The sequence below is a fragment of the Aquarana catesbeiana genome, linkage group LG08 (assembly GCF_042186555.1).
Source record: "Aquarana catesbeiana isolate 2022-GZ linkage group LG08, ASM4218655v1, whole genome shotgun sequence".
Taxonomy (NCBI): domain Eukaryota; kingdom Metazoa; phylum Chordata; class Amphibia; order Anura; family Ranidae; genus Aquarana; species Aquarana catesbeiana.
In genome coordinates this window covers 11231574-11259330 of record NC_133331.1, presented here as the reverse complement: position 1 = coordinate 11259330, position 27757 = coordinate 11231574, and the positions used below count along the sequence as shown (strand labels likewise).

Below are 27757 nucleotides of genomic sequence, written 5' to 3'. Positions count from 1 at the left end.
CCGATTAACTGTGCAGCCGAATATCTCTGTATGGGAGTGTCGAGCAACTGTGCAGCCCAATATTTCTTAATGGGAGTGCTGAGCAACTGTGTCTCAAAATATCTCTTATGGGAGTGCCGAGCAACTGTGCAGCACAATATCTCTGTTTTTGGAGTGTCTTTGTATGTATGGATTTCATAGATTGTTACTGACATGTGGGGAACATTTCATGTCAATAGGCCCCTATGGTAGGTTCATAGTGATCTCCGACCAGGACATAGCCAGGAAGGGATCACATGGACCCTATGGTAGGTTCATAGTGATCTCTGAGCAGGACATAGCCAGGAAGGGATCACATGGCTTCTATGGTTACAGAATTTGTTCACACCTGGCTAAATCGTTTGCACAGTACTGTAGAGATAACATTGTATATACAGATATGATGGGAAGGGGGGGTTGACACGTACCAGGTGAGGCAGCCATCTTATGAGATGATGTTGGCCGGGAATCGAACCCGGGTCAGCTGCTTAGAAAGCAGCTATGCTCACCACTGCACCACCAACGCGAGGTAGCATGTCTTTGGAGTGTGGGAGGAAAACGGAGTACTCGGAGGAAACCCACGCAAGCACAGGGAGAACATGCGGACTTCATGCAGACAATGTCCTGGTCAGAATATGAACCAAACACCCCAGTGCTGCAAGGCAGAAGTGCTAACTACTAAGCCTTTGTGCTGCCCGATCTTAAAGCAGAACTTTACCTATATAGAGAAGTTCCACTTTTCCTCCTCTTCCTCCTTTGGCTTTAAATTTCTTAAAAGACCTGGAGATTCAGGTCCATATTGTAGAGTTATGACTCTTTCATATTCTGTCTTGTAGGGGGAGTTTGTATGAACTGTTCTCATTCCACCAACCCTACAGATGAACTGTCCATGCCTCTCCCATGTTCATGGAATTCTTCCTCTTCAATATCCTGTCCTGTAGGGGGAGACTCTATGAACGATTCTCATTCCACCCACCCTAGCCACGAGCGTCCATATTTTCCCTTCATTCTCCTTGGGTTACGATATTCTTAGGTGACCTAGAGAGGCAGATCCTTGTTGTAGAGTGACCTGGAGCTAGAGAGTCCTTCAGCCATTGTAGGCCTCAGTGGTCACTACGCCAATATTGGTCATGAGGAATGGGACAAATACGTGTCCTCTGGTCTGCATAGTGTCTCTACTCCATGGATAAGCTCTCTCTTAGAGGACATGAGCTAGCCATGGGTTTGACCTGAAATGTAGACAGGACAACTCAGTTGAATGTGGAAGCCTGGCTCTTCATAGATGGTGGAGAGTCCATTCCCAGTATGGTGGATTGGGCAACAATGATGCCCTGATAGTCCTTCATCATTGTCTATGATTGTCTGTGGAGCTGCTACCAGCTCCACCTACCGTGCCCAGGTCTGCTGGCCGGTCTCCACTGTTTTACGGGTATCTGAATGGGGACCACTTGAATGGGGCACCAGCAACACTTCTTTGACGCTCACCTAAAAGGTATTTCCTCATTTGCAGCCATATTTGGGATGACACCTACCCTGTTTCCCCGAAAATAAGACCTAGCATGATTGTTGGTGATGGCTGCAATATAAGCCCTACCCCCCAAATAAGCCCTAGTTAAAGTCCTTGTAGGTCTTATTTTCAGGGTAGGGCTTATTTTGGGGGTAGGGCTTATATTGCAGCCATCACTGACAATCACGCTAGGTCTTATTTTCGGGGAAACAGGGTACTTTATATCTGTTACAAGTTTTCATTCACAGAGCAAAACTGAAAAAAAAAAATGTAAGTTTGCTGCTCACCTTCAAAGAGGGAACAATGAAAAAAAAAACATGGCCCCCACAAATCTGATACCAGAACCCCAACCGAGCATGGAGCCTGGCAGGCCAGGGAAGGGGGGGATAAGCATGCACCCCTCTCCACTTCTTGAGCCATACTGGACCACATGTCCTCAACATGGGGAGTGGTAAGTGGGACCCGCCTCCCCCCTGACAAGGCACCTCCCCCCTGACAAGGCACCTCCCCCATGTCAAGGGCATGTGGCCTGGTATGGACAAGGAGAAGAGGGCGGTGCATGCTCATCCCCCCCCCCCCTTTCCTGGCCTGCCAGGATGCATGCTCAGGAGGGGGTCTGGATTTTGGGTGGCCATGTTTTTATTTTTTTAGATTTTTCATTTTTCCCATGGGGTTCCGCCTTTAATGGTGAGCAGCAATTTTCAAGCGTGACGTGTTGGGTATCAATTTACTTGGTGTAACATTATCTTTCACAATATTAAAAAAAAAAAAAAAAAAAATGGGCTAACTTTACTGTTGTCTTATTTTTCAATTAAAAAAAGTGTATTTTTTTTACAAAAAAAGTGCGCTTGTAAGACCGCTGCGCAAATACGATGTGACAGAATGTAGTGCAAAGACCGCCATTTTATTCTCTAGGGTGTTAGAAAAAAAAAAAAATATATATATATATATAATGTTTGGGGGTTCTAAGTAATTTTCTAGCAAAAAAAAAAAACAAACTGTTTTTAACTTGTAAACCAGAAATCTCAGAAAGAGGCTCGGTCCTTAAGTGGTTAATAAAATGTAATAATTATGTATGTTTGATTCGTTTTATTTATTTTAATGTAATATTATAAGCTGAATTCCGCTCTGTAGATTTTCTGGTGACATTTCAGGGACTGCAATGCTCCCCGGTGCCGCCAGAGGCCAGCACTTCCTATAGAGTGCGATCACCACCAAGTGCTTCCTGTGATCACCATAGAGCTCCGCCCGGAAGTGATCGGTGTAAGTCGGGGAAGCTGCGCCCCGGGGTGGCCGGGAAGGTGAAGCGCTGGAAGAAGGGGCACAGCAGCGACTGCAACCCCGAGGAGAGGAGACACCGGGAGGCCGCACGGAGCCGGTTCTTCAGCCGGAGTTCCGGTGAGAGAGGGGGAGGGGAGAGACGATCACTATCATTATTTTGAGCATTATTAATTAAAGTAACAATTACAATGATAATATTGTTCCCTTTCTTTTTATTTATTTTTTATTATTTTTTTTTTCATATCACTACTATGTATTATTTTTTTTCTGCTACAATTATTATTATATTGTTCTTAAAATGAGGATTATTTTCATTTAATATTATAAAAAAAAATATATAAGTAAAAAAAAAATATAAAAAAATCATATATATATATATATATATATATATATATATATATATATAATTTTTTTTTTTCTGAATATTAAATGAATAATCCTCATTTTAAAAAAGAAGTTTACATAAAAAAATTAAACATAGAAAATTACATAGTAGTGATGATATGAGGGAAAAAAAAAACTGACTGGCGACAGTATGTGAAAAATAATTAAAAAAAAAAAAAATATATATATATATATATATATATATATAATATGTGTGTGTGTTATTTTTATTAGGTAATCATAAGGTGAAAAAAAAAAAAATCCTGATGACCTCATAGTAGTAGTACAGTGTTACTATAGATATAAAAAAATAATAAATATATATATAATTTTTCACATACTGTCACCGGTCAGTGTCTCGGATCGCTGCCATATGAGTTATATGACAACGCGGTACTACACTGGTGACAATATATGATAAAAAAAAATTGAGCTTTTTATTAACCACTTCAATATCGGGCACTTACACCCCCTTCCTGCCCAGGCCGTTTGTTGCTGTTTAACCACTTGCTGCCCGCCGACCGTCATATGACAATATCGCAGTCACGATAAAAATCGCAGATAGCCGCCATTACTAGTAAAAAAAAAAAAAATAATAAAAATGCTATAAATTTATCCCCTTATTTTGTAGACGCTATCATTTTTGCGCAAACCAATAAATATACGCTTCTTGTGATATTTTTTACCAAAAATATGTAGAAGAATAGATATCGGCCTAAACTGAGGAAAAAATTTGTTAAAAAAAAAAAATTTGGATATTTATTATAGCAAAAAGTAAAAAATATTGTGTTTTTTTTCAAACTCGTCACTCTTGTTTTGTTTATAGCGCAAGAAATAAAAACCGCAGAGGTGATCAAATACCACCAAAAGAAAGTTCTATTTGTAGGGAAAAAATGATAAAAATTTAATTTGGGTACTGTGTAGCATGACCGCGCAATTGTTATTCAAAGTGTGACAGTGCTGAAAGCTGAAAATTGGCTTGGGAAGGAAGAGGGTGAAAATGCCCGGTATTGAAGTGGTTAAATGACAATTGCGCGGTCATGCTACGCTGTACCCAAATTAAATTTTTATCATTTTTTCCCCACAAATAGAACTTTCTTTTGGTGGTATTTGATCAACTCTGCGGTTTTTTTTTTCTATTTGTTGCTAAACATTAAATAAAAAAAAACCTAAAATTTTGGGGAAAAAAAAAAGTTTTTCTTTTGTTTCTGTTGTAAAATTTTGTAAATAACTAAGCTTCCTCCTTCACTGATGGGCACTGGTAGGTGGCACTGATATGCAGCACTGGGCACTCATGGGTGACACTGAAAGGCTGCACTGGTGGGTACTTATGGGTGGCACTGATGGTATTGATAGGCATCACTGATGGTACTGGCAGGCATTGGGGATGGGCACTGATTGGCAGCTGCCTGGTGGTCTAGGGGGGCATACCTGGTGGACTAGGGTGGTGCCAATCCCTGGTGGTCCTGGGCGGGCATCCGAGGGGGGGCTGCGCTGATAAACAATCAGCACAGACCCCCCCTTTTGTCAGGAGAGCAGCCGATCGGCGTCTGTCAGACGCGAGTGAGGAAAAGCCGATCAACGGCTATTCCTGTTTACATTGTGATTGGACACGGCTGATCACGTGGTAAAGAGCCTACGTTGGAGGCTCTTTACCGAGATCGGTGTAGCGGTGTGTCTGACTGACACACCGCACCAGCGATCGTCACGATGCGCGGTCGTTCTGGGAGGCTGTAGTAAGCCGTTCACTCAGGACGAGAGCCGCGCCATCATTTGGCTGGCGGGAAGTGGTTAAGAAATACAAAGAAAAATAAAAAAAAACAGCAATGCCTCTTTCTAAACACCTTGGACTGTCTACTTTCAACTACTTTAAAAAGGGGTATTTTGGGGGGTATGTGTACTTTCCTGGCGTTTTTTGAGTCTCAACAAAAGAGATCGGCCTTAAGTACATCAGGACTGATCGAACTCTTAAGGTGTCGGCATACCAAGACATTTTCATGTTCCCAACTTTGTGGTGGGCACTCATGTTGGAACAGGAAGGGGCCGTCCCCAAACTGTTCCCACAAAGGTGGGAGCATGAAATTGTCCAAAATGTCTTGGTGTGCTGAGGCCTTAAGAGTTCCCTTCACTGGAACTAAGGGGCCAAACCCAACCCCTGAAAAACAACCCCCCACACCATAATCCCCCCTCCACCAAATGATTTGGACCAGTGCACAAAGCAAGGTCCATAAAGACATGGATGAGCGAGTTTGGGGTGGAGGAACTTGACTGACCTGCACAGAGTCCTGACCTCAACCCGATAGAACACCTTTGGGATGATTTAGAGTGGAGACTGCCAGCCAGGCCTTCTCGTCCAACATCAGTGCCTGACCCCACAAATGTACTTCTGGAAGAATGGTCAAACATTCCCATAGACACCCTCCTAAACCTTGTGGACGGCCTTCCCAGAAGAGTTGAAGCTGTTATAGCTGCAAAGGGCGGAGCCAACTCAATATTGAACCCTACGGACTAAGACTGGGATGCCATTAAAGTTCATGTGTGTGTAAAGGCAGGCGTCCCAATACTTTTGGTAATATAGGGTGTGTATAAATTATATATTTTTTATACCATATTTGCGGTTGGCAAGTGACTTTAAAAGTCCTTCCAATCCGGTGAAAACATCTCCAGGTTTGTGATACCTGTGCTCCACCTTACATGATACCTGTGTCCTCACCTGTCATTGGTTGATGTTCATATTTCTGCTCTCCAGGGAAGAGTGATCTGACGGTAGACGCTGTAAAGCTGCACAATGACCTGCAGTCGGGTTCCCTGTCCATACAGAAGAGGCCGGAGGAAGAGGAGGAGGAAATGGCCGTCACAGAAAGATCCGGGGCCACCTTCCTCAGCGGCCTCTCCGATTGCACCAACATCACCTTCAACAAAGTCCAGAGATTCTGGGAGTCCAACTCGGCCGCTCACAAGGAGGTGGGTGACGACTAGGGTTGTGGACCTTTTGAAGGAGAACTTTTCATCTAATAATCAATAACTGCACATTGTTTTGTAAATACAGAAATATGCATTTGTTTTTTTAGCCTGCAGAGCATTGCACCTATAATCAGTAGATGGCGGGTACAATGTCCGGCTCCTGCAGACTGTCATTACCACTGTCTGCCCCTAGGGGAGGTAATTACTGAAGAGCAGGAAGGTTCAGTGAACTACCAGAGCGCTCATAGTTCATTCAGAACTACAAGCTGCCTGCCTCCCAGGGATGGGACTTGTAGATCATTGAATATGAACATTCTCATTACACACGTTCCTGGATTAGGCTGAGAAGTATCGGGAGACTGGAAGCATCAAAGGGCCATATACATCTCTGCCAACACACCACAGATCACCAAATACCAACCGAGTGTTTTATTGTAAAATAGTCACATCACAATGGAGGAAGAATGATTGACACATCTGTGTGGGCGGTTAGTAGGAAGAATGTTCTTTACATTGGTGATCAGTGAGAAGAATGTCCCTTACATTGGTGATCAGTGGGAAGAATGTTCCTTACATTGGTGATCAGTGGGAAGAATGTTCCTTACATTGGTGATCAGTGAGAAGAATGCTCCTTACATTGGTGATCAGTGGGAAGAATGTTCCTTACATTGGTGATCAGTGAGAAGAATGTCCCTTACATTGGTGATCAGTGGGAAGAATGTTCCTTACATTGGTGATCAGTGGGAAGAATGTTCCTTACATTGGTGATCAGTGAGAAGAATGTTCCTTACATTGGTGATCAGTGAGAAGAATGTTCCATACATTGGTGATCAGTGAGAAGAATGTTCCTTACATTGGTGATCAGTGAGAAGAATGTTCCTTACATTGGTGATCAGTGAGAAGAATGTTCCTTACATTGGTGATCAGTGGGAAGAATGTTCCTTACATTGGTGATCAGTGAGAAGAATGTTCCTTACATTGGTGATCAGTGAGAAGAATGTTCCTTACATTGGTGATCAGTGGGAAGAATGTTCCTTACATTGGTGATCAGTGGAGAAGTCGTTATCTATTGTTTGCTCCAATGTAGCGTTATAACTGTTGCATTCATTTGTGTTCTAGGACTTCTATCACCGATACAAAGTATAGATCTGAGACTTAATTGATTGTCTTTTTAGATCTGTGCGGTTCTGGCTGCAGTAACAGAAGTGATCCGCTCTCAGGGAGGGAAGGAGACAGAAACGGAATACTTTGCTGCTCTGGTGAGTGATTTCTCTGCATGGTTGCCATTGTCTTCATTTTTCTAATGTGCTGCACTATAATGCAATAAAACGGGCGTCTCTAAATGGTGGACCACGGTCCGGGTCCTGACCAAGTCAATGTCCCATCCGGACCCACCGCAGATGCGGCATTTAGGATCATCTTTTTTTCCCCTCAGCCACCGCTAGCTCTGTTGTTTTTGCAGAGCTGACATTGGAAGAGCAAATTCGGCAAAAGCAACTCATGTACTACTGTTTCAAATTGGTGCGGCACCGCAAAGTCGGCGTCGCACCAATTTGACCGGTGCCACCGTCAAATTGCATGCGAAGTCGCTCCCATGTGAACGGGGGCTTAAAGTGGTAGTGAACTCCCATTGGACACTTCTACCTACAGGTAAGCTTATAATAAAGAGTCCTTGTAACTACGGGGAACATCTACTAAATGTGCGCCGTACAGGAGATATTCAATGTCCCTGCAGCCGGTGACGTCACACTGAAGGAGCAGCATACTCGTGCCGTTACCTTCAGAGATCTGTGCCGTGGCCGAGACTCCCGCGCGCATGGAAGGGAGTGATGTCATCGCAGATTGGCCGTTCAAGCAGCCGGAGCCCCGCGAACCCAGAAAGAAGACCGGGTGAAGATGGAAGCTCAGCGATGACAGCGCGCCACTGGAGGGCTTCGTTCTTAGATAACATTTTCATAATGTGCCAGTAGGTGAAGCCTACTAGCACATTATGACATTACCTTGCAGGGAGAAGATTTTTTAAAATTTTTGTTTTAAAGTGGAGTTCCTTCCGCTCGCCCCTTTTAAAAAAAAAAAAATTTAAAGTCAGCAGCACCACGTACTGTAGCTGCTGATTTTTAGGCTACATTGACACCTGAGCATTTCAAAGTTGCGCGTTTTTTACTGCGCATTTTGCCTCGTTTTTGCCGATGTTTTGTTCAGGTCACCAATGTAAAAGGCAGAGAAACACCTGTAATCTGTCCCAAAGAAGCTCATGTTATTTTTTGAGATTAGGGCGTTTTTCAGGCGTTTTTGCTTCAGTTGACAAAACGCTCGGATGTGAACAGGTGCTATTGAAATGAATGGTTGTTGGGTGTTTTTCAGGCGTTTTATGAGCTGAAAACGCTCGGGTGTGAATGCAGCCTTAACATTAGAAAACTTGCCTGTCCTGGAGTCCAGCGATGTCGGCACCTCAGCCGATGGACAGGTGCTGCCACCTTGGTTGCGGGTAAGGGAGCCTGGCAGTGTAGCCTTGCGGGCTTCACCGCCGGGTCCCCTACTGCGCATGCGCTCTGCACTCTCTCACTGGCCCGGCAGAAGGGGGAGGGGGCCGAGCTCTTAACGTAACTTGCCGCAGCCCGGTCACCCAGGAGTGGGGACAGGGTACCTATAATAAAAAAAAAAAAAAAAAAAAGTTACCTGCTCCCCCCTCCCCCCCTGAAAATGTGGCACCGGAGAGAGGGATGGAATTAGGTAAGCAGAAGTTCCACTTTTACAACTTCGTTTTGAGTTTACTACTGTATTGCTATTTAATAAAACTGAAACCTGTGGGAGTTAAGCAGTTCTCGCTCTGAAAATCGTCCTCCAGGTGACACTTTTTTGCTTATGATTTGGTTTTCTCTTCATTTTACTAACTGATAAGGAGATTAAATGCGGAAATCCCTCCATGGTTTGTCTGTACACTGCAGAACATAAAAACAAAAATTTTTATATATTCTTTTTTTTTTTTTTCTCTCCCATAGATGACCACTCTGGAAGCTGTTGAGTCTGCGGAGTCGCTGTCTGCCGTTGCCTACCTGCTGAACCTGGTTCTGAAAAGGTAAGCCTGTCTGTCAACGCCCCCCCCCCAGTGGTTACGGGTCATTGGTCCTTCATCCTCCAGTAACTGATGATGTGTTTTAGGGTTCCGGGTCCTGTGCTGATTAAGAAATTCTCGGACACGTCTAAGGCCTTCATGGATATTATGTCCTCACAGGCCACCAGCGGCAGCACCTCCGCTCTTAGATGGGTAAGTCGTGTTCCTTTTGTATTATCCTGTGTTTTTAGATTTTCATGTTTCTGTAATTTTAGAGAAGCTGGTCCCGTCACAGCGTCGTGCGACGCTGCACCCAAACAAAATTGACGTCCTTTTTTTCCCCACAAATGGAGCTTTCTTTTGGTGGTATTTGATCACCTCTGCGGTTTTTATTTTTTGCGCTATAAACAAAAAATGCAACAATTTTGGGAAAAATTAAAAAAAAACATTTCTTTTTGCTATAATAAATATACCCAAAAAATGTTTTTTTTAAAAAAATCTAATTTCGTCTGTTTAGGCCAATATATATTCTTCGTATTTTTGGTAAATAAAAATCGCAATAAGCGTATATCAATTGGTTTGCGCAAACGTTATAGCATCTACAAAATAGGGGATAGATTTATGGCATTTTAATTATTTTTTTTTTAGCGGTACTGCAACATTGCGGCCGACAAATCGGACACTTTTATCACATTTTTATGGACCATTTACATTTATACAGCGATCAGAGCTATAAAAATGCACTGATTACTGTGTAAATGTCACTGGTAGGGAAGGGGTTAACACTAGGGGGCGATCAAGGGGTTAAATGTGTTCCCTGGTGAGTGTTTCTTACTGTGGGGGGGAGGAGACATATCGCTGTTCCTACTTACTAGGAACAAACAATCTGTCTCCTCTCCCCTGACAGAACAGGGATTTGTACGTTTTACACAAGCAAATCCCCGTTCTGGCTCTCGCGAACGTGGGTTGCCAGCGGCGATCGCGCCCCCGCCGGTTACGCGCATCGGATCCCCTGCCATGCAGCAGGCGCGCGCACACGGTGGCTTTGAAAGGAGAAGACGTTCCCATACGTCCTTTTGATGGAACGTGCCACTGTGGCGCCGTGTATCGGCGTGAGCCGGTCGGTAAGTGGTTAAACTGGTTCTAAAGCCAGCTTTACCTTTAACCGGTTCCCGACCGGCTCCCGCAGATATACTGCGGCAGAATGGCTCCCTTGGGTGAAACCCCGTATGGGTACGTCCTACCCCTTTTGGCCACCAGAGGGGGCGTGCACTGCTGTGGGACCCGATGCGCAGGCACAATCACTGACAGTCACGCGCTATCGCATGCACGAGTGCCAGCACGGGGATTTGTGTGTGTGTATACGCACAAATCAAATCCTTGTGCTGTCAGAGGAGAGGAGCCATATTGTTTGTTCCTAAGTAGGAATATTGATATGTCTCCCCTCCTTGTCACATCCCCACACAGAACACACCGAGGGGAACACACCCCTTCCCTGCCAGTGACATTTACACCGTAATCAGTGCATTTTTAATATAATGTAAATGGTCCCAAAAAACTCAAAAGTGTTTGATCTGTCCGCCGCAATGTCACAGGCCTGCTAAAAATGGCAGATCACCGCCATTTTTCTACAAAAAAAAATAAAATAAATGAAATAATAAATGCCATAAATCTTTCCCATAGTTTGTAGAGGCTATAACTGTTGCCACCAATCAATATACGCTTATTGCGATATTTTTGGTAAAAAAAAAAAAAAAAAAAAAATCCTATGCATTAAGGTGAAAGAACACCTGGCAGTCATCGGGGCCTCTCTCTGCAAAACGAGCTGCACAGTGGAGGCAAGTATAACATGTTTGTAAAGGAGGAGTTGTTTTTTTTTTTTTTTTTTTTTTTTTTCGTTTTTTTTAACTAACAATCACTTTAATTGATACTTTTTGCTTTTTTGCACATGTAGCACCTTGCACTTTCATATATTGTGTTTAGTAGATTCATACATATTTTTAGAGTGTGGGAGCACGGATTGCAGTACAACGGTGATGGCGATGTCTATTTTCATATACTTTTGTATGTCTTTCTGCAATCTCATTATTACATCGTCTTCTTTTTTTTAATTTTTATTTATTTTTTTTTTTCAGATCGTTTCATGTTTGTCAGTGTTGCTTCCGAAACAGGACCTGTCTGCATGGAGTTATCCCTCCACTCTGCAGGTGTACCATGGCTTACTGAGCTTCACTGTCCATGCAAAGCCAAAAGTAAGTTGTAGACCAGGAAAAAAAACAAGAGATCTTTTAGAAAAGGAAGTCTTCAGAGGTCTGTGGGTACTTTTTTAATATGATCTGATCCTCCATGTGTGTGATTTTTTTTTTTTTTTTTTTTTGTCGTAGGTGCGGAAGGCCGCTCAGCTTGGCGTGTGCTCCATCCTGAAAGGCAGCGAGTTCATGTTTACAGACTCCGCCCCCGCTCACCATCCTGCTGCCCAGTCCACCGCTAAATTTTGTGTCCAGGAGATCGAGAAATCGGGAGGTGAGAGTTGTATTTTGTGGGAAGGGACAGAACACTGGGGGAAGGGTAGAGTAAGAGCTGGGTATAGAAGGAAGAGTGCAGAGTCAGTGGGAGGAATAATGCCTCAAAACCTCAACCTCAAATATCAAGACTGAAAATTTTGTTTAAAAATTTGAAGCTGAAATCTTCCAACTTCTACAAATCATGATTGTTCCCAATAGACTGCTGGTGAAATAAAAGTCACCTCTACTCCCGTGTGAGGTCCTGCCCTTCCTGGAAGTATTAGAGTTTTGCTACAATAGACTGAAGCAACTTTCGAAAATGTTGGTGACCTTTACCCACTTCTCGATCACTATACGTATATTAGGGATCAACCGTTTTTCGGTAAGGCCGTTATCAGCATTTTCTGAAAAATCAGTATTGGTCGCAAACTAGACCGATATTGCTTGCACCACCCCGGTACTGCTCTCTAGAGCGGACGGTCGGCTTTATTGTAACAACAACCGATGCAGCTCAGCAGCCGCTCGGCTGTTATTACAAACAGTGGCAGGGGACACCCCCCTCCCGCTACCTTCCGCCGCTCGCCTGGGCTCTCCCGTCCCACCAGGGGGCCCGAGCAATCAGCTGGTCGCCACCGGCTTGCCGAAGACCCGAACAAAGCCAATGCTTCGTTTGGACCTGGTAACCCATGACATCACTTCCCGGATTACTGACCTCTTAAAAGCACCAGTTTTAAAAAATAGAAAGTATTCAGAAACGCTGATCTTGACGTTTTGAATACTTTCAAGTGCAGTGGAGGGGTTTGGGGTCTTCGTGAAGAGAACCTGTCACTGCCTATTGCTGTCACGCGGGATGTTTGCATTCATTGTGACAGCAATAACAGTGATAAAAAATTTTTAAAAAGTGTAAAATTTTTTATTTATTTTTTTTTTAAATGTACAGCATATTGGCAGACCATATCGGCTATCGCCCTGAGAGGTTGCCAAAATTATTGTTATTGTTTCAGCACCGAAAAACAATATCGGTTGATCCCTAGTGTGTGTGTTAAATATATAATAAATTTATATATATATATATATATATATATATATATATATATATATATATATTTTTGTAAAGCTCTGCGTAAACTGTCGGCGCTATATAAATTCTGTATTATACGCATTATATATATATATATATATATGAATTATTAGTATATATGTTGTGGGTTTTGGAGTGGTTTATAGGGCTCATGGCTGAAGCCATCAGCCATAACCCCAGAAGGGGTTAAAAGTGCCCCCTTAGTGCTGCTTTGAAAGTGGCACCTATTTATTTCAATGGGCAAGGGCGGTGGGGGAGCAGTGTGTACTCCGCTCCCGCACCGCCTTAAACATGCTGTTTAAAGAACTTTTTTTTTCTTTCCTGTCCTGCAAGCGCACTGCCCCAGTGTGAACGCACTCGGGCTTTCACACTGGGGCTGCAGAAGAGGCAGTTTACAGGCGCTATATTTAGTGCAAAAACGCCGGTAAAGCGCCTCAGTGGGAAAGTGGTCTGAAGGTCAGACTTCAAAAGTAAATACAATGTTATAACAAAGTTCAAGTGGGAGAAGTTTCTGATGATAGGACGCAGTGGGGAGGAGCTGGGGGCATGCGTTACACAATCACGGGCCGGCTTCCTTTTCGTGCCATCCATTGTGTACAGTGATGGCAGTTGGTCGGCAAGTGGTTAACCATCACCCACCCGTCCTGTAGCAAAATGACAGCCGGGTGGAACATTTGTCGATCCGGATGGACGTCATATGACGTCCTCCAGGATCGTGCCTTGCACGCGTCCGCAAGGCTGCACTGCAGCACGATCTGTCCCTGCCTGTGTTCGATGACTGATCAGTGTACTGGCCCTCTACCGGTACCATGTGATCACTGTGACCAATCCCAGCAGATCACATGCCAATTGTAAACAATGGCTGGCTTCTTTTTTATGCCAACTATTGTGTGCAATTGTGTTGCTAGCTGTGATTGGTCACAATGATCACATGGTACAGACAGGGCCAATCGCAGCCCATCTGTACCATGTGATTAGCTAATCGCAACAAAAGAAACCTAAATGAATCAGTTTCATTCAGTAAAATGCTTGCTTATTGCAATGTAATGCAATGTAAACATAATGTGTGTGTAAAAAAAAAAAAAAAAAAAAAAAAATATTAAAAAAGAAAAAAAAACATCACTTCCCCAGAGTAGTAAAATGTTACTATGGAAATATTTTATTGCTCTAGTCAGAGTGTTAAAAAAATGTTTGTTTTTTTTTGTACTGTCACCAGTCAGTCTATGATCACCCCCACACCAGTTACATAATAACGCTGTACTGGTGACAGTATGTAAAAACAATTGTCGATTTTTTTATTATTTATTTTCTAAAATTTTATGACAAACTTCAAAAAGCCCGCCATGCCTCTTACTAAATACATTGGGACTGTGTCTCTACTTTCCAAAAAAAAAAGGTGTCATTTTGGGGGTATTTGTACTGTCCTAACATTTTTGGGCCTCAAGAAATCAGGATTGATCAATTTTCAGATATAATATCCCATAGTTTGTGGACTCTACAGACTATAAATTACTCTGATTTGCGTTATTTCCGCCAAAGAAATGTAGCAGAATACATTTTGGCCTAAAAATTATGAAGAATGATTGATTGATTATTTGCAAAATTATATAACGGAAACAAAGAAAAACGCGTTTTTTTTTTTTCCAAAATTCAGTGTCTTTTAGTTTAGCAAAAAATATATATAAAAAAAAAAAACAAGGTTAAATACCACCAAAAAGAAAGCTTTATCATTGTGTTGATCAGATAAATGTATAACTTTGTCCCCCTCCCCCCCCCTCTATGGTCTTCAGGCAGTAAAGAAGCCACCACAACGCTACACATGCTGACCCTGCTGAAGGATCTGCTGCCATGTTTCCCTGTCAGTGTGGTCAAGTCTTGCTGTGAGACGTTACTGAAGGTCATGACCTTGAACCATGTGGTGAGTGTTTTGGGGGGGGGGATTGATATCATACCTTTTTACATACCCCCTCACCCAGCTATTTCTGCACTAAAGCCGTCTAGATGGTTTGAATCTCTGCTGGCTCAGCAAAAATGGCCTAGTCATGAAGGGGGGGGGGGGGGGGGTAAATCTTCCAGGGGGCGAGCGGTTACCATGTCTCACTTTACATTTTCTTAAATGTTTCTTCTTTCCCCTCTGCAGATGATCACGGCTTGTGCCATGCAGGCGTTCCATGCCCTCTTCAGCGCTCACTCTAATGCCAATGCTCTGTCCGCCAAGCTCAATGCCCAGATCATCACAGTGAGTATATGTGTTCAGAGAAATCTGATTTCTATAAAAGATTGTATCGGCCCTACTAGAAATTTTCTTCCTGGGTTGCCATAGATACCGGAGTCATCCTGTAATCTCTGCAGAGAACTGTCTTTTTGTGTCTTTATTTGACCACTTGCTGACCGCGCTATAGCTGAATGGCGGTTACAGCCCTGATGGCTAGTTCTGGGAGGCTGTCATATCCCGTGAGCGCCCGCTGACGAGAGGACACTGCTGATCACACATTGAGGTAAAGAGCCAATCAGCGGCTGTTTACCACGTAATCAGCTCTGTCCAATCACAGCTGGTCATGGATGTAAATTGAAGTCGGTTATCGGCACTCCTTATTACATGCTGACAGCGAGAGGAGAGCCGATAACCGGATTCTCTAAAAGGGACATCTACACTGATATGAAGGGCACTGATTATCCGTGTCCTGATTATTAGTGCAGTCCAAATGGTGCCCACCAGTGCAAGCCTCATCAGTGCCCATCATTGCCGCCTATCAGTGCAGCCTCATCAGTGCCCATCATTGCCATCTATCAGTGCCCACCAGTGCCGCCTCATCAGCGCCCATCATTGCCACATATCAGTGCCGCCTCATCAGCGCCCATCATTGCCACATATCAGTGCCGCCTCATCAGTGCCCATCATTGCCACCTATCAGTGCAGCCTCATCAGTGCCCATCATTGCCATCTATCAGTGCCCACCAGTGCAGCCTCATCAGCGCCCATCATTGCCACTCAGTGCCCACCAGTGCCTCCTCATCAGTGCCCATCATTGCCATTTATTAGTGTAGCCTCATCAGCGCCCATCATTGCCACCTATCGGTGCTGCCTTATCAGTGCCCATCAGTGAAGGAGAAAAATTACCTATTTGCAAAATTTTATAACAAACTATGAATGTTTTTTTTTTTTTGTTTTTTATATTTTCGGACTTTCAGCAAAAAATTAAAAGCCCAGTGGTGATTAAATACCACCAAAACAAAGCTCAATTTGTGTGAAAAAAATGCTAAAAATTTCATATGTGTACAGTGTTACATGACCGTGCAATTGTCCAAGGTGTGACAGCGCTGAAACCTGAAAATTGGCTTGGGCAGGGGTGGTCAAAGTGCCCGGTGTTGAAGCGGTTAAAGGGTTAGTTCACCTTTTTATCGAAAAAATGTAAAGGTGAACGAACACTGGACAAGGCACCTATCGGCACCTGTGGTCTGGGGATTTTGAAATCTCCGCTCCTCTCCCTCTTCTGCGTGCAGCACTTCCCGGGATGGACCAGACGGATTCACAATGAATGTTCAGCGTCTTCACAATGAATCGATATCTGGTCCATCCCTGATTCCCAGCACAGAGAAGAGCGGAGATTTCATATCCCTGGACCTCCCCTGAAGGGGTGCTGACAGCTCAGCAACCCTGAAGGTAAGTACAGCGGGGACCGGGGTGGAGGGGAGGTTGTCCAGTGTATTCTTTCTTCCTTCTTCTGCTCTCTCTCTCTCTCTCTCTCTCTCTCTCTCTCTCTCTCTCTCTCTCTCTCTCTCTCTCTCTCTCTCTCTCTCTCTCTCTCTCTCTCTCTCTCTCTCTCTCTCTCTCTCTCTCTCTCTCTCTCTCTCTCTCTCCTCTGTAAACCTTTTTGTCTTCATTAATAAGCATGCTTTATGCTAACTTGATGTATTCTTTGTGTTATGTGACAGGCCCTGTATGACTATCTGCCCAATGAAAACGACCTGCAGCCTTTACTGGCCAGGCTGGCGGTAATGGAGAAAGCTCACATCAACTTATCACGGTAATAACGTTTCCACCTATTACAGCATTTTACACGTGTTTTTTTGTTTTTTTTTACCACACGAAGACCAGGCATTTTCTGGCACTTTTTGTCTACATGTGACAAGCAATTTTTTTTGGGGGTAGATCCCCAAACATTATTATTTTTTTTAAAGTGGAGACTCTAGGGGATAAATTGACAGGTTTTGCAATTTTTTATGTCTTGCGGTATTTGTGCAGCGGTTTTTTCAAATGCAGTTTTTGGAAAATAAATACACTTGTGGTTTTTTTTTTTTTTGGCATTAAAAAAAAAAAAAAAAAAAATACATAACCCAATTTTTTTTGTAAAATATAAAAGATGTCACGCAGAGTAAATAGATACCAAACATGTCGCGCTTTAAAATTGCGCACGCCCGCTCGACGACAAACTACGTAAATTTTACTATCCCTAGGCAACGCTTTAAAAGCTTTTACAGGTTACCAGTTTAGATTTACAGAGGAGGTCTGGTGCTAGAATTACTGCCCATGATCTGATGTTCGCAGCAAAACCTCACGTGTGGGGACGATCGTAGTTTACGTGTGTGTGTGACATGACGCACGCGTTCGCCTTTGCGTGCTAGCATGGGGGGGACGGGGACACTTTAAAAAATATATATTTTTTTTTAATTACACTGTTGCTTTAAAAAAAAAAAAAAATGTTTTTTGATCACTTATTGCTGCCACAAGCCATGTAAACATCCCTTGTGACAGCAATAGGCATGTGACAGGTCCTCTTTATGGGGAGATCTGGGATCTATAAGACCCCCTATCCCCTCCTCTGCACTTGAAAGCATTCAAAACACCAAGATCTGTGTTTGTTTTTTTTAATATATTCGGTTTTCCAAAAAAAATGGCGCCATTAAGATGCTGGTAAACCGGAAGTGAAGTCAGCGTCTCCGGGTTACCATAGTGGAGATCTGATCAAAGCCAATCTCCGGCTTTCTTCGGGGTCTCCCGACTAGCCGGCGGACGTGTCAGCCAGTAGCTCGGGTCTCCTGGTGGGATGGGAGAGCCACTCCGGTGGTTGTTACAAGTGAGCCGATCGTCTCTTGAAAAAAAAAAAAAAGTACCGGGGTGATGCCTGCAGCTGCATATCTTCCCTGTACAAGAGCTTGAAGTCCAACGACGTACCAGGTACATGATTTGGCGGCAACTGGTTAATTTTACCTAAATCCCTGTCATGCCTTTAATTAAATATCTGACACAATGTGACAGTTAACATATATATATGTCATGTGCTGCCTGTCTGTTGAGGGCATTGTATTTCAAAAGACACTATGCCTACTGTGACAGTAAAGGTATTCCCCTCCATAATATTACAGTCACTGCAGAAACAAGTGGTGATTGATCTCCACAGCATGGCTGCCTCAAAACCATCGCAGTGTCCTGCAGGAAAGGCATCCAGACAAATGTGTTTAGTAACCGCATGTGGGCTGATGATGCCAGTGATGTCACCACTCTCTACTGATTTGATAGGCTACATTCTCAGTGATGTCACCTCTCTCTAGTGAATGGATTGGCTGCATTCTCCAGTGATGTCACCTCTCTCTACTGATTTGATAGGCTACATTCTCAGTGATGTCACCTCTCTCTAATGACTGGATAGGCTACATTCTCAGTGATGTCAACCGCTCTCTAGTGAATGGATAGGCTGCATTCTCAGTGATGTCAACCGCTCTCTAGTGAATGGATAGGCTGCATTCTCAGTGATGTCACCGCTCTCTAGTGAATGGATTGGCTGCATTCTCCAGTGATGTCATCAGTTTTATTGTTACATGTTATAACGCTGTGTTTGTTTTGTGTTTGCAGGTTGCAGAGTGACCTGAGTTTGGGTCATCTACCTCGCCTCTCCTCCACCTCCATGAACTGCCTCTTGTCTCCTCATCTGCAGGTTGTGTCTGCAGCTACCGGAACCATGAAGGTAAATGTCCTCCTGACCACAGAGCCGCTATGACCAGCAACATCTGCCTGGCAACACATCTGTATGCTCCTGTTGAGCCTGTGTGTTATGTTATGATTCATTCAGATACATAGTAAAAATAAACAATTTGATGGATCATACATAAGCACATGCAGGTAACATGTCTGATTTGCCTTCTGGGGGATCAGGAAGGGATTTATTTTTTTCCAAGCTGGAGCAAATTAGATAATTGCTTTATTGGGTTTTTATTTTTTATTTTTTTGCCCTATGGGTATAGCATTGTGTATATGGAGGTTTTCTATTTATTTATTCTATTCATTTTTCTGTTGAACCAAATGGATTTTGTCTTTTTTCAATCTATGTACATTCTGGTCTCAATGATGACGCTCAACTTTTTCTGTCTTTTTTTTTGTTCTGCAGTCCGTTCTTACAGAGTGTGTCGGCCCTCATGTAAAAGATATTGGAAGTGTCTCTTCTGCTCCAGTATCAGGACCGGCTGGTCACCTCTATAAAATGTTCATGTGAGTCCTCCTGAACCCCATTATAATTACTGCAACTATGTTGAATATTCTGCCCCAAAGTTTTGCCTGCGCAGATTTACCAGTGTCACATGACCCTTACTGTCCTTTTTTATTTTTTTATTTCTAAAGTGAGTCAATTGCATATTAACCAGTTCCTGCCATGCTATAGCCGGCTCCAGCTCAGGCTTACAATGCTGGGAAGGGCGTACATGGACGTCCTCGGGGCGCGCTCTGTGATCGCTGAGACCTTCGGACTCAGCAGATCACAGATTTGGGGTAAAGGGCCATGTGATCAACTTTCAGCCAATAACAGCTGATCACAGGATTAAACAGAAGCCGGTTATCAGGAAAAGAAGAAAGCCGGTAACCAGCTTCTGTTAAAGGGACATTGGTCCCAACGTTGCCCACCAGAGCTGCCAATCTGTGCCACCTATCAGTGCAGCCTCATCAGCGCACATCAGTGAAGGAGAAATATTACCTGTTTGCAAAATGTTATAACAAACTATAAAAAATTATTTTTTTTTTTTTTTTTTTTGGTTTGTTTAACCAAAAATTAAAAAAAAGCCAAGTGCTGATTAAATACTTCCAAAAGAAAGCTCTATTTGTGTGGAAAAAAAATTATAAAAATGTCATGTGTACAGTGTTACATGACCGCAATTGTCATTCAAAGTGTTACGGCGCTGAAAAATTCTAGTCCTGGGCAAGAGGGGGGGGGGCAGAAGTGCCTGGTAGGCAAGTGGTTAAAGTAGAACTAAAGGCTCTTTTTTTTTGTTTGTTTTGCAATTTCACGAGTGTGCCCAATTTTAAGACTTGACATGTTTGGTATCTGTTTACTCAACGCAACCCAACTTTTTACGTTTTTACCAAAAATTGGGTATGATATTGTGTGTGTTCGCACTAAGGCTCCTTTCACACTTGTGTGTGACTTGTCCTGCGACTTGGGACTGCAAAGTCGCATGACAAGTCGCACCCCATGATTTCCAATGAGTACTGTTCATATCTGCACCGACTTCAAAGTAGTCCCCTGTACTACTTTGGTGCGACTTTGATGCGAGTTGAGGTCCATAGACCTCAAGTTCACACAGGCATACCCTGAAATTGCGGTAAAATGTCACGACTTTGAAGTCGCGGTAGTGTGAAAGGGGCCTCACATCTCCACGTATGGGAGGGGGCGACAATCGCAGTAAAAAAAAAAATGTAAAAATAGAAGCACGGGGACGCCCGTCGCCCCAAAGAAGCTCCTGTATTTCTTTTGGGCGTCCTGCGATTCTGTTTGCGCGTTTTTTTTTTTTTTACCGCGATTGTCACCCGTTGACTCGTGAGAAAGTCGCGCCGCGTTTTGGGGATGCTATTACAAATCAACGGGCAATGCACCGGGAACGCACGGGCGTGCCGCGATTGCGAATTGCGGGTGATTCCGCCCGGAACGCGGCGATGTGAACGCAGCCTAAGATTCATTTTAGTGTGTTTTTTTTTTTTTTTTTTTTCCCCTGAAAATATACATTTTTAAAATAAATGTGCCAATATCCAGCGACATAAAAAAAAATGCAACTACCGCTATTTTATTCTCCAGGGTCTCTGCTTTTAGAAGATTATATACTTTTTGGGGGGTTTACAGTAGTTTCTATCAAAAAAAAATATAGAAAGAAAAAGAAAAGCAGAAAAAAAAAAAAAAAGTAAAGAATGGCCCGGCATAGAAGTGGTTAAGGTGGAGTTTTGCAATCCATGTTCTGCGGTCGATGATGCGACTCTTCCATCTCGGATGGTTCCAGTCTTTCCAGTTCCAGGGCTCCTGATGTCATCCTGCAGCGAGGGATTTTATTGCACAGGGTTGTTATTTCCTCCCGTTATCTCCTGGATTGACGTCAGCGGCCAGTGCTGGTGTGCACATTCTTCCTGCACTGCATCCTGGGAGATGTGATCCCCAGCCAGGGATTTCATTCCCCCGTCACCATGCATACTAATGGGAAATGTTGCCGTCGGGACGGATCAGCCTCTCTCGGATCGAATCCCTCCATCCAATCGTATTGGGGGCTGTGCATGCGCAGGGAAGCTGTCATAACACGTGTAGCTGTTGTGGATTATAATTAGAGAAATCGCACCCGGCGCAGCTCGGCGCTTCCTTGCCTGCGGATCACCGGCGCAACGTTTTTGACGCATGACGAGCCACGGATTTAAAGGGTGACTCTACATTTACTTTTTATAGTGGATCTTCACTTAATCAACATTTTGCTGCTAGCATTAGTAGATGGATATGAAGGTATATTATATTTAATTGTTTTAAAAAAACAATTATTAACATTTTCTTCCATTACTTTCTGGCAAAAATGATGTCATACAGTTTTATTATTTTATTTTTGTTATAATACTAATAATAAAAACTTATTTTTATAATATTTTTTTTTTCAATACTATTTATCAATTTTTTTTATTGAAGATTTTAGAACAAAAAAAACAAGTGATAGAGGTGCAGAAATGCAGAAAATCCAGAGATGTGAGTACATCAGCACAGGCGTGAAACTGAACACAATGTGAAGCCAAAATCTTCTTTTACTTTTTTTTAATTTTTTTTATGGTGACCTTATTTTAAAGTTCACATGCGCTGTGAAGGATGATGGAAAGGAGGGGGAGGGGGTTGGTTATACATCTCTTGCCAATTTGTTTCCGTTTTGCATATGTTCTGGAATTGCTCGGATACTCTTTGTATTGTTTTTTTTTTTTTTTGGTTTGTTGTTGTCTGTGTCCTGTATTGGGGATTTTCTTTCACTTCCTGTCCTGGTGGCCACATCCTCCAATGAGGAATAGCTCAGGTGTTGCGAGGTAAAGCTGCTTTTATGTGGTGCGGACACATAGGGAATACAAAGTACAAGTGGTCATTACAGCTCGGATAATTAGAGTTGCAAGATGCATCCCGGATTATTCAAGCTGTGATGTCACAAAGGACTTTGGGCCCATTGCCACCAGGAACTCTGTGTTTTGCATGTGCGTTTTCATGCATTTGTGGTGCAAGTGCAAAGTCTTCTTCTCCCGTAGGCTTCAGTGCAAAGTCTTCTCCCCCTAGACTTTAGTGCAAAGTCTTCTCCCCGTAGACTTTAGTGCAAAGTCTTCTCCCCGTAGGACTTTAGTGCAAAGTCTTCTCCCCGTAGGACTTTAGTGCAAAGTCTTCTCCCCGTAGGGCTTTAGTGCAAAGTCTTCTCCCCGTAGACTTTAGTGCAAAGTCTTCTCCCGTAGGGCTTTAGTGCAAAGTCTTCTCCCCGTAGACTTTAGTGCAAAGTCGCCAGCCACATTAATTCAATTTTAAAAATTAAAAAAAAAAATATTCAAGCTGTGATGTCACAAAGGACTTTGGGCCCATTGCCACCAGGAACTCTGTGTTTTGCATGTGCGTTTTCATGCATTTGTGGTGCAAGTGCAAAGTCTTCTTCTCCTGTAGGCTTCAGTGCAAAGTCTTCTCCCCCTAGATTTTAGTGCAAAGTCTTCTCCCCATAAGGCTTCAGTGCAGTGTCGCCAGCCACATTAATTCAATTTTAAAAATTAAAAAAAAAAAGCTGTCAGTTTTCAGCCAAGTGCATCCTGAATTTCCTGCAACGGAGTTTTCATTTCGTGGCACCACTAAAATCAGATTTTGAGGGGGGAAAAAAACGAAATCCTATTCCAGTATGTATTCTTGTACTTGTACTCAGACAAGTTCTTGCTATTGTTCTTCTCCTCCTCCATTCCCCAAATTGTGATCTGACTTCCTGTTAGAGGGTGGCTATGTTTTGTTCGTCATCCCACTGTATGTAGGAACATTGCCCCCCTCTTTCCCCCCTCTTGCTCGTTCCTGTGGACTGTGGGGTGTGGACTGTGGGGTGTGGACTGTGGGGTGTGGACTGTGGGGTGAGGGTTGTGGACTGCGGACTGCAGGGTGTGGGTTGTGGACTGTGGGTTGTACATAGAGCAGTGCACATGACCGCAACTTATCTGCCCTCCCTGATCCAAGGAAATGGGGGGGAATTAGAAGTTCTGGAGCTCACGGAGGACATTAAAAGGAGGCAAAAAAAACCCCCAAAACAATATGCTTAAAAATCGATGACGGGACATTGAGTAGAGGACGTGTATGGATTATTTTTGGAGAGTAAGGATGTTTAGTGTCACTGTGCAGTGGGCCTTTGCCAACTTTTACTTTAAAATCGCATCAGCTTACAGCTCTGAATGCTGCCATATAATTATCTTACGTTCATTTGTTCAACAACCATTTTTTGCTTTTTTTCCATTTCCTGGTGAGACACTGGTGATGTAACCCTGGCCTCACAGATGCATCCTGGGAAGGCTTCATCACCAGAGCCAAGGATAAGGTACGCAAAGAATAAAAAGCCTGCAATTCTCTAAGTATTGGTTTGTAGCTCTCCATTAATAAACCTTTCCAAAGATGACTTACCCCCCCCCCCCCCCCTTACATTGATACACAGTGCTTTAGGCAACTAATTGTCATTCAGTTAGGGTTTATGTCTACTTTAAATGTCACATCCCCCCCCACCACCACCACCCAAGCTGCTTAGAAGAAGCCGTGTGTAAGCTCCATGTCGTCAGAGCTTACACATGGATCAGGGCTTTAGGACTTTCCAACCCCCCGCCCCCAATATGACAGCACTGGTGCATTGTGGGAAGGATGGGTTGAGACCCATGCTCCCCGTGCCTAGTAGGTATTCCCGGGTGGAAGAGCAGAGTAAGTTGCGGGGGAGGGGGTGGTCATTAAAGTGATGATTGTATTAGTGCGGTCAGGGCACAGGGTGAATTTAGTGGCGGTTGCGTGACTTCTCTGTATTCGAGAAATAATAATTCTGTTGTCAGAAAGCAGAACTAGTTTCAACAGGGAACTGAAAGTACTTCCACCCACCGAATGATAATAATTAGTACATTGGGCTCATTGACATGCAGGTTACAGATGAAGACCAAACACGATGTTCTCATCCCTCCATTCTAGAGACGTCCCGGATCTGAGCGCCACACACAAGGATTTCCCGACCTCTGACCCCCTAGTGCCCCCCCCCTGTAAGTAGAACAAATCTCTGCAGGAAGGGGAGTCATTATCTATAATTAATGGTGATTGCAGAGTGTGAATAGCGCAGGATTATGGGTGGCGATCACCCTCTGCACCACACCTCCTCTAGTTCTATCTCTGCATGTATTTGATGTGCACAGATGGGGGATGGGTTTCAGTAGCAGATTGGGCAGAGTGCTGTGAGTCATGGGAAAGTTGCCTTGAAGGAGGGGGATGCTTGGGAAAGTCACTGTGAGGGGGGGGGGGGGGTGCCTGGGAGGGTCGCCTTTTAAGGGAGAAATGCCTGGGAAGGTTGCTTCGCAGGGGGGTGTCTGGAAGGGTCGCTTTGCAAGAGAGGGATGCCTGGGAGGGTCGCCTTGGAAAAGGGGGATGCCTGGGAGGGTCCCCTTGCGAGAGGGGGATGCCTGGGAGGGTCCCCTTGCGAGAGGGGGATGCCTGGGAGGGTCCCCTTGCGAGAAAGGGGATGCCTGGGAGGGTCCCCTTGCGAGAAAGGGGATGCCTGGGAGGGTCCCCTTGCGAGAAAGGGGATGCCTGGGAGGGTCCCCTTGCGAGAAAGGGGATGCCTGGTGGGAGGGTCCCCTTGCGAGAAAGGGGATGCCTGGTGGGAGGGTCCCCTTGCGAGAAAGGGGATGCCTGGTGGGAGGGTCCCCTTGCGAGAAAGGGGATGCCTGGTGGGAGGGTCCCCTTGCGAGAAAGGGGATGCCTGGTGGGAGGGTCCCCTTGCGAGAAAGGGGATGCCTGGTGGGAGGGTCCCCTTGCGAGAAAGGGGATGCCTGGTGGGAGGGTCCCCTTGCGAGAAAGGGGATGCCTGGTGGGAGGGTCCCCTTGCGAGAAAGGGGATGCCTGGTGGGAGGGTCCCCTTGCGAGAAAGGGGATGCCTGGTGGGAGGGTCCCCTTGCGCGAAAGGGGATGCCTGGTGGGAGGGTCCCCTTGCGCGAAAGGGGATGCCTGGTGGGAGGGTCAATTTGCGAGAAAGGGGAGGATGCCTGGGAAAGTTTGCTGTGCAGGGGGAGGGGGAATACCTGGGAGGGTAGCCTTGCACGGGGGGATGCCTGGGGGGGTCGCCTTGCAAGGGTGGGTGCCTGGGGGGTTTGCCTTGCAAGAGGGGGATGCCTGGTGGGAGGGTCACTTTGCAAGGGGGGTGGGGCCTGGTAGCGTTGCCTGGCAAGAGGGGGATGCCTGGGAGGGTCAGCTGGTGGGAGGGTCATTTTGCAAGGGGGAGGATGCCTGGGAGGGTCAGCTGGCAAGAGGGAGATGCCTGGTGGGAGGGTCACTTTCGAAGGGAGAGGATGCCTGGGAAGAGTGCATTGCAAGGGGGGGATGCCTGGGAGGGTTGCCTTGCAAGAGGCGGATGCCTGGAAGGGTCGCTTTGCAAGGAGAGTGATGCCTGAGAGTTGCCTTGCAGGGGGCGGGGGGGATGCTTGGGGAAAGTCGCCTCGTAGGGAGGGGGATGCATGGAAGGGAAGCCTTGAAAGAGGTGAACGCCTGGGGGGGTCCCCTTGCAAGAGGGAGATGCCTGGTGGAAGGGTTACTTTGCAAGGGGGAGGATGCCTGGGAAATACGCGCTGCAAGGGGGGGAGGCCTGGAAGGGTTGCCTTGCAAGGGGGGATGCTTGGGAAAGTTGCCTCGCAGGGAGGGGGATGCCTGGGAGGGAAGCCTTGCATGAGGGGATGCCATGGAGGGTCGCTTTGCAAGGGGGAGGTTGCCTGGGAAAGTCGCATTTCAAGAGGTGGATGCCTGGAAGGGTCGCATTGCGTGGGGGGGGGGATACCTGGGAAAGGTCGTCTTGCAAAGGGGGGAGAAGCCTGGGAGGGTGGTCTATGTACGTACAGTACAGGTCCTCCCACTGACCGGTCTCTCTCTCTCGCTCTCTCTCTCTCTCTCTCCTTCCCCTGAAGTCGGAGACTCCGATATTCTGTGACTCTCACACGGCTCTGATACATTCTGCTGGATAAACACCCTCCGCTCACCATCTCCATGCATGGAATCCAATATGGCTTCACTTGCACAGAGGACAGGCTGCAGCTGAACTCGTATATATTTGTGCTCAATAAAAAGAGTACCTGTCACCTTCCATGCTAGCACATAGGGGACTTGTTAGCCCTCTTGTGATGGCAATAAAGTTAAAAAAAAAAACCTGCAAAGGCTTTTAAAACATCGTCTATGGAGAATTTGAGTGGCGTGGATTTTTGTAATTCCGCGGGCATGCCCAGGTTTAAGACTTGACACGTTTTGTTTTCTATTCGCTCGATGCAGCCCAACATTTTATATTTTATCAAAAAATTGGGTATAATGTATTAAATTTTAAGTTTATTGTTTTATTTTTTATTTTTAAATATTATTATTTATTTTATATTTTTTCCTAAAAATAGGTATTTGGTAAATAACTGCACAAATATTGTGCGACATACAAAAATTGCAACTACCACCGTTTTTATTCTTCAGGGTCTCTGCCTTCGGAAAATATATTCTTTTTTTTGTGGGGGGGGGGTTACAGTAATTTCTAGCCAAAAATGCAGATTTTTAGCATATGTGCGAATTTGTAAAGAATTGCCCCGGTAGGTAGGTGGTTAAATTGCGAGCACCAATGACGTGTGATATAAAATCCTGTAGAAGATGTTACGTTGTCTCCGATTGGATCCTCACGGTTCCTGTTGTCTTCTTCTTCTCCTTCTAGTGGTTTCCTGGTGACCTCGTCATGGGCACTCCGGCGTCGGTAGTCAGCTCCCCGGCATGGCAGGCTCCAGAACCGCGGACCCGGAAGAAGGCCTCCGCCAACATCTTCAAAGACATCGACCTCCTGCAGTTGCAGACGCTGTTCCGCGCCGGCGGGGACGAGTGCGCCGAGGAGCGAGCGCAGATCATCTACCACTACGCAGGAGACCGGCACATCGCTGACGCCCTGATGAAGCTGCGAAGGAAGAAACGGAATAAAAGCGTTCATTCTTCATCGAGCAAACTGAGCGCTGATGGGATGGCAGCGCTGTCCGTGCAGAACTTCAGCAAACTCTGGTAAGTCCTGACTTGTTCTAGAAGATTTCTATCTAATCCGTGCCCAGCGAGCGTACGCCTATATATACAGCCTCGTGGAAGGCGGGTCGTCTACTCTGGGGCTGCATATTACATGCCTGTGTTTGCGCCGGGAAGCCCGCTCCATGGCACCCCCTGCAGGATGGAGATGTCCCCAGCAGCTCCAAGTCTTGTACTAATGATTGAGAGCTGGGAGGACCAGCTACTGTTCACACGATCGCTGGGATAGCGTGTGATTGGCTATGATAGTGATCACTAACTAAAATTCTCCCCTGTACCCTTCACTATTCCTCTCACTGACGCCAATGATGGGGCACTATTCCTCCCACTGATACCAATGATGGGGCACTATTCCTCCCACAGGTGCCAATGATGGGGCACGATTCCTCCCACTGATACCAA

The 27757-nt window shown here is 44.9% G+C and overlaps 1 protein-coding gene and 1 non-coding gene across 3 annotated transcripts; one reads left to right on the top strand and one right to left on the bottom strand.

Moving 5' to 3' along the window:
* Positions 1-471: 471 nt before the first annotated feature.
* On the bottom strand, positions 472-544 carry TRNAR-UCU (transfer RNA arginine (anticodon UCU)). Its single transcript has one exon. It is a non-coding gene; the product is annotated as a tRNA-Arg (tRNA).
* Positions 545-2550: 2006 nt separating this feature from the next.
* LOC141105589 (RRP12-like protein) lies at positions 2551-27182 on the top strand. 2 transcript variants are annotated; one of them, XR_012235614.1, is made up of 14 exons: positions 2551-2923; positions 5940-6154; positions 7330-7413; positions 9157-9233; positions 9317-9422; positions 11345-11461; positions 11594-11732; positions 14585-14712; positions 14935-15033; positions 16731-16822; positions 18649-18760; positions 19181-19281; positions 21719-21775; positions 27003-27084. XR_012235614.1 is itself a non-coding variant. In XM_073595518.1 (13 exons), exons 2-13 carry the CDS (start codon positions 6038-6040, stop codon positions 27043-27045), a joined length of 1215 nt encoding a protein of 404 aa, XP_073451619.1. In that variant the 5' UTR covers positions 2553-2923; positions 5940-6037; the 3' UTR covers positions 27046-27182. The 2 variants fall into 2 exon arrangements, 1 of the variants encoding a protein (XP_073451619.1); XM_073595518.1 differs by lacking the exon at positions 21719-21775 and having other exon boundaries at positions 2553-2923; positions 27003-27182.
* Positions 27183-27757: the final 575 nt, after the last annotated feature.

Bases quoted from the DNA above. Each gene is read 5' to 3' on its own strand.
- LOC141105589 (XM_073595518.1), top strand. From the start codon at position 6,038: ATGGCCGTCACAGAAAGATCCGGGGCCACCTTCCTCAGCGGCCTCTCC. The intron at 15,034-16,730 runs GTGAGTATATGT...GTTATGTGACAG, and splicing joins TCAATGCCCAGATCATCACA to GCCCTGTATGACTATCTGCC. The intron at 16,823-18,648 runs GTAATAACGTTT...TTGTGTTTGCAG, and splicing joins GCTCACATCAACTTATCACG to GTTGCAGAGTGACCTGAGTT.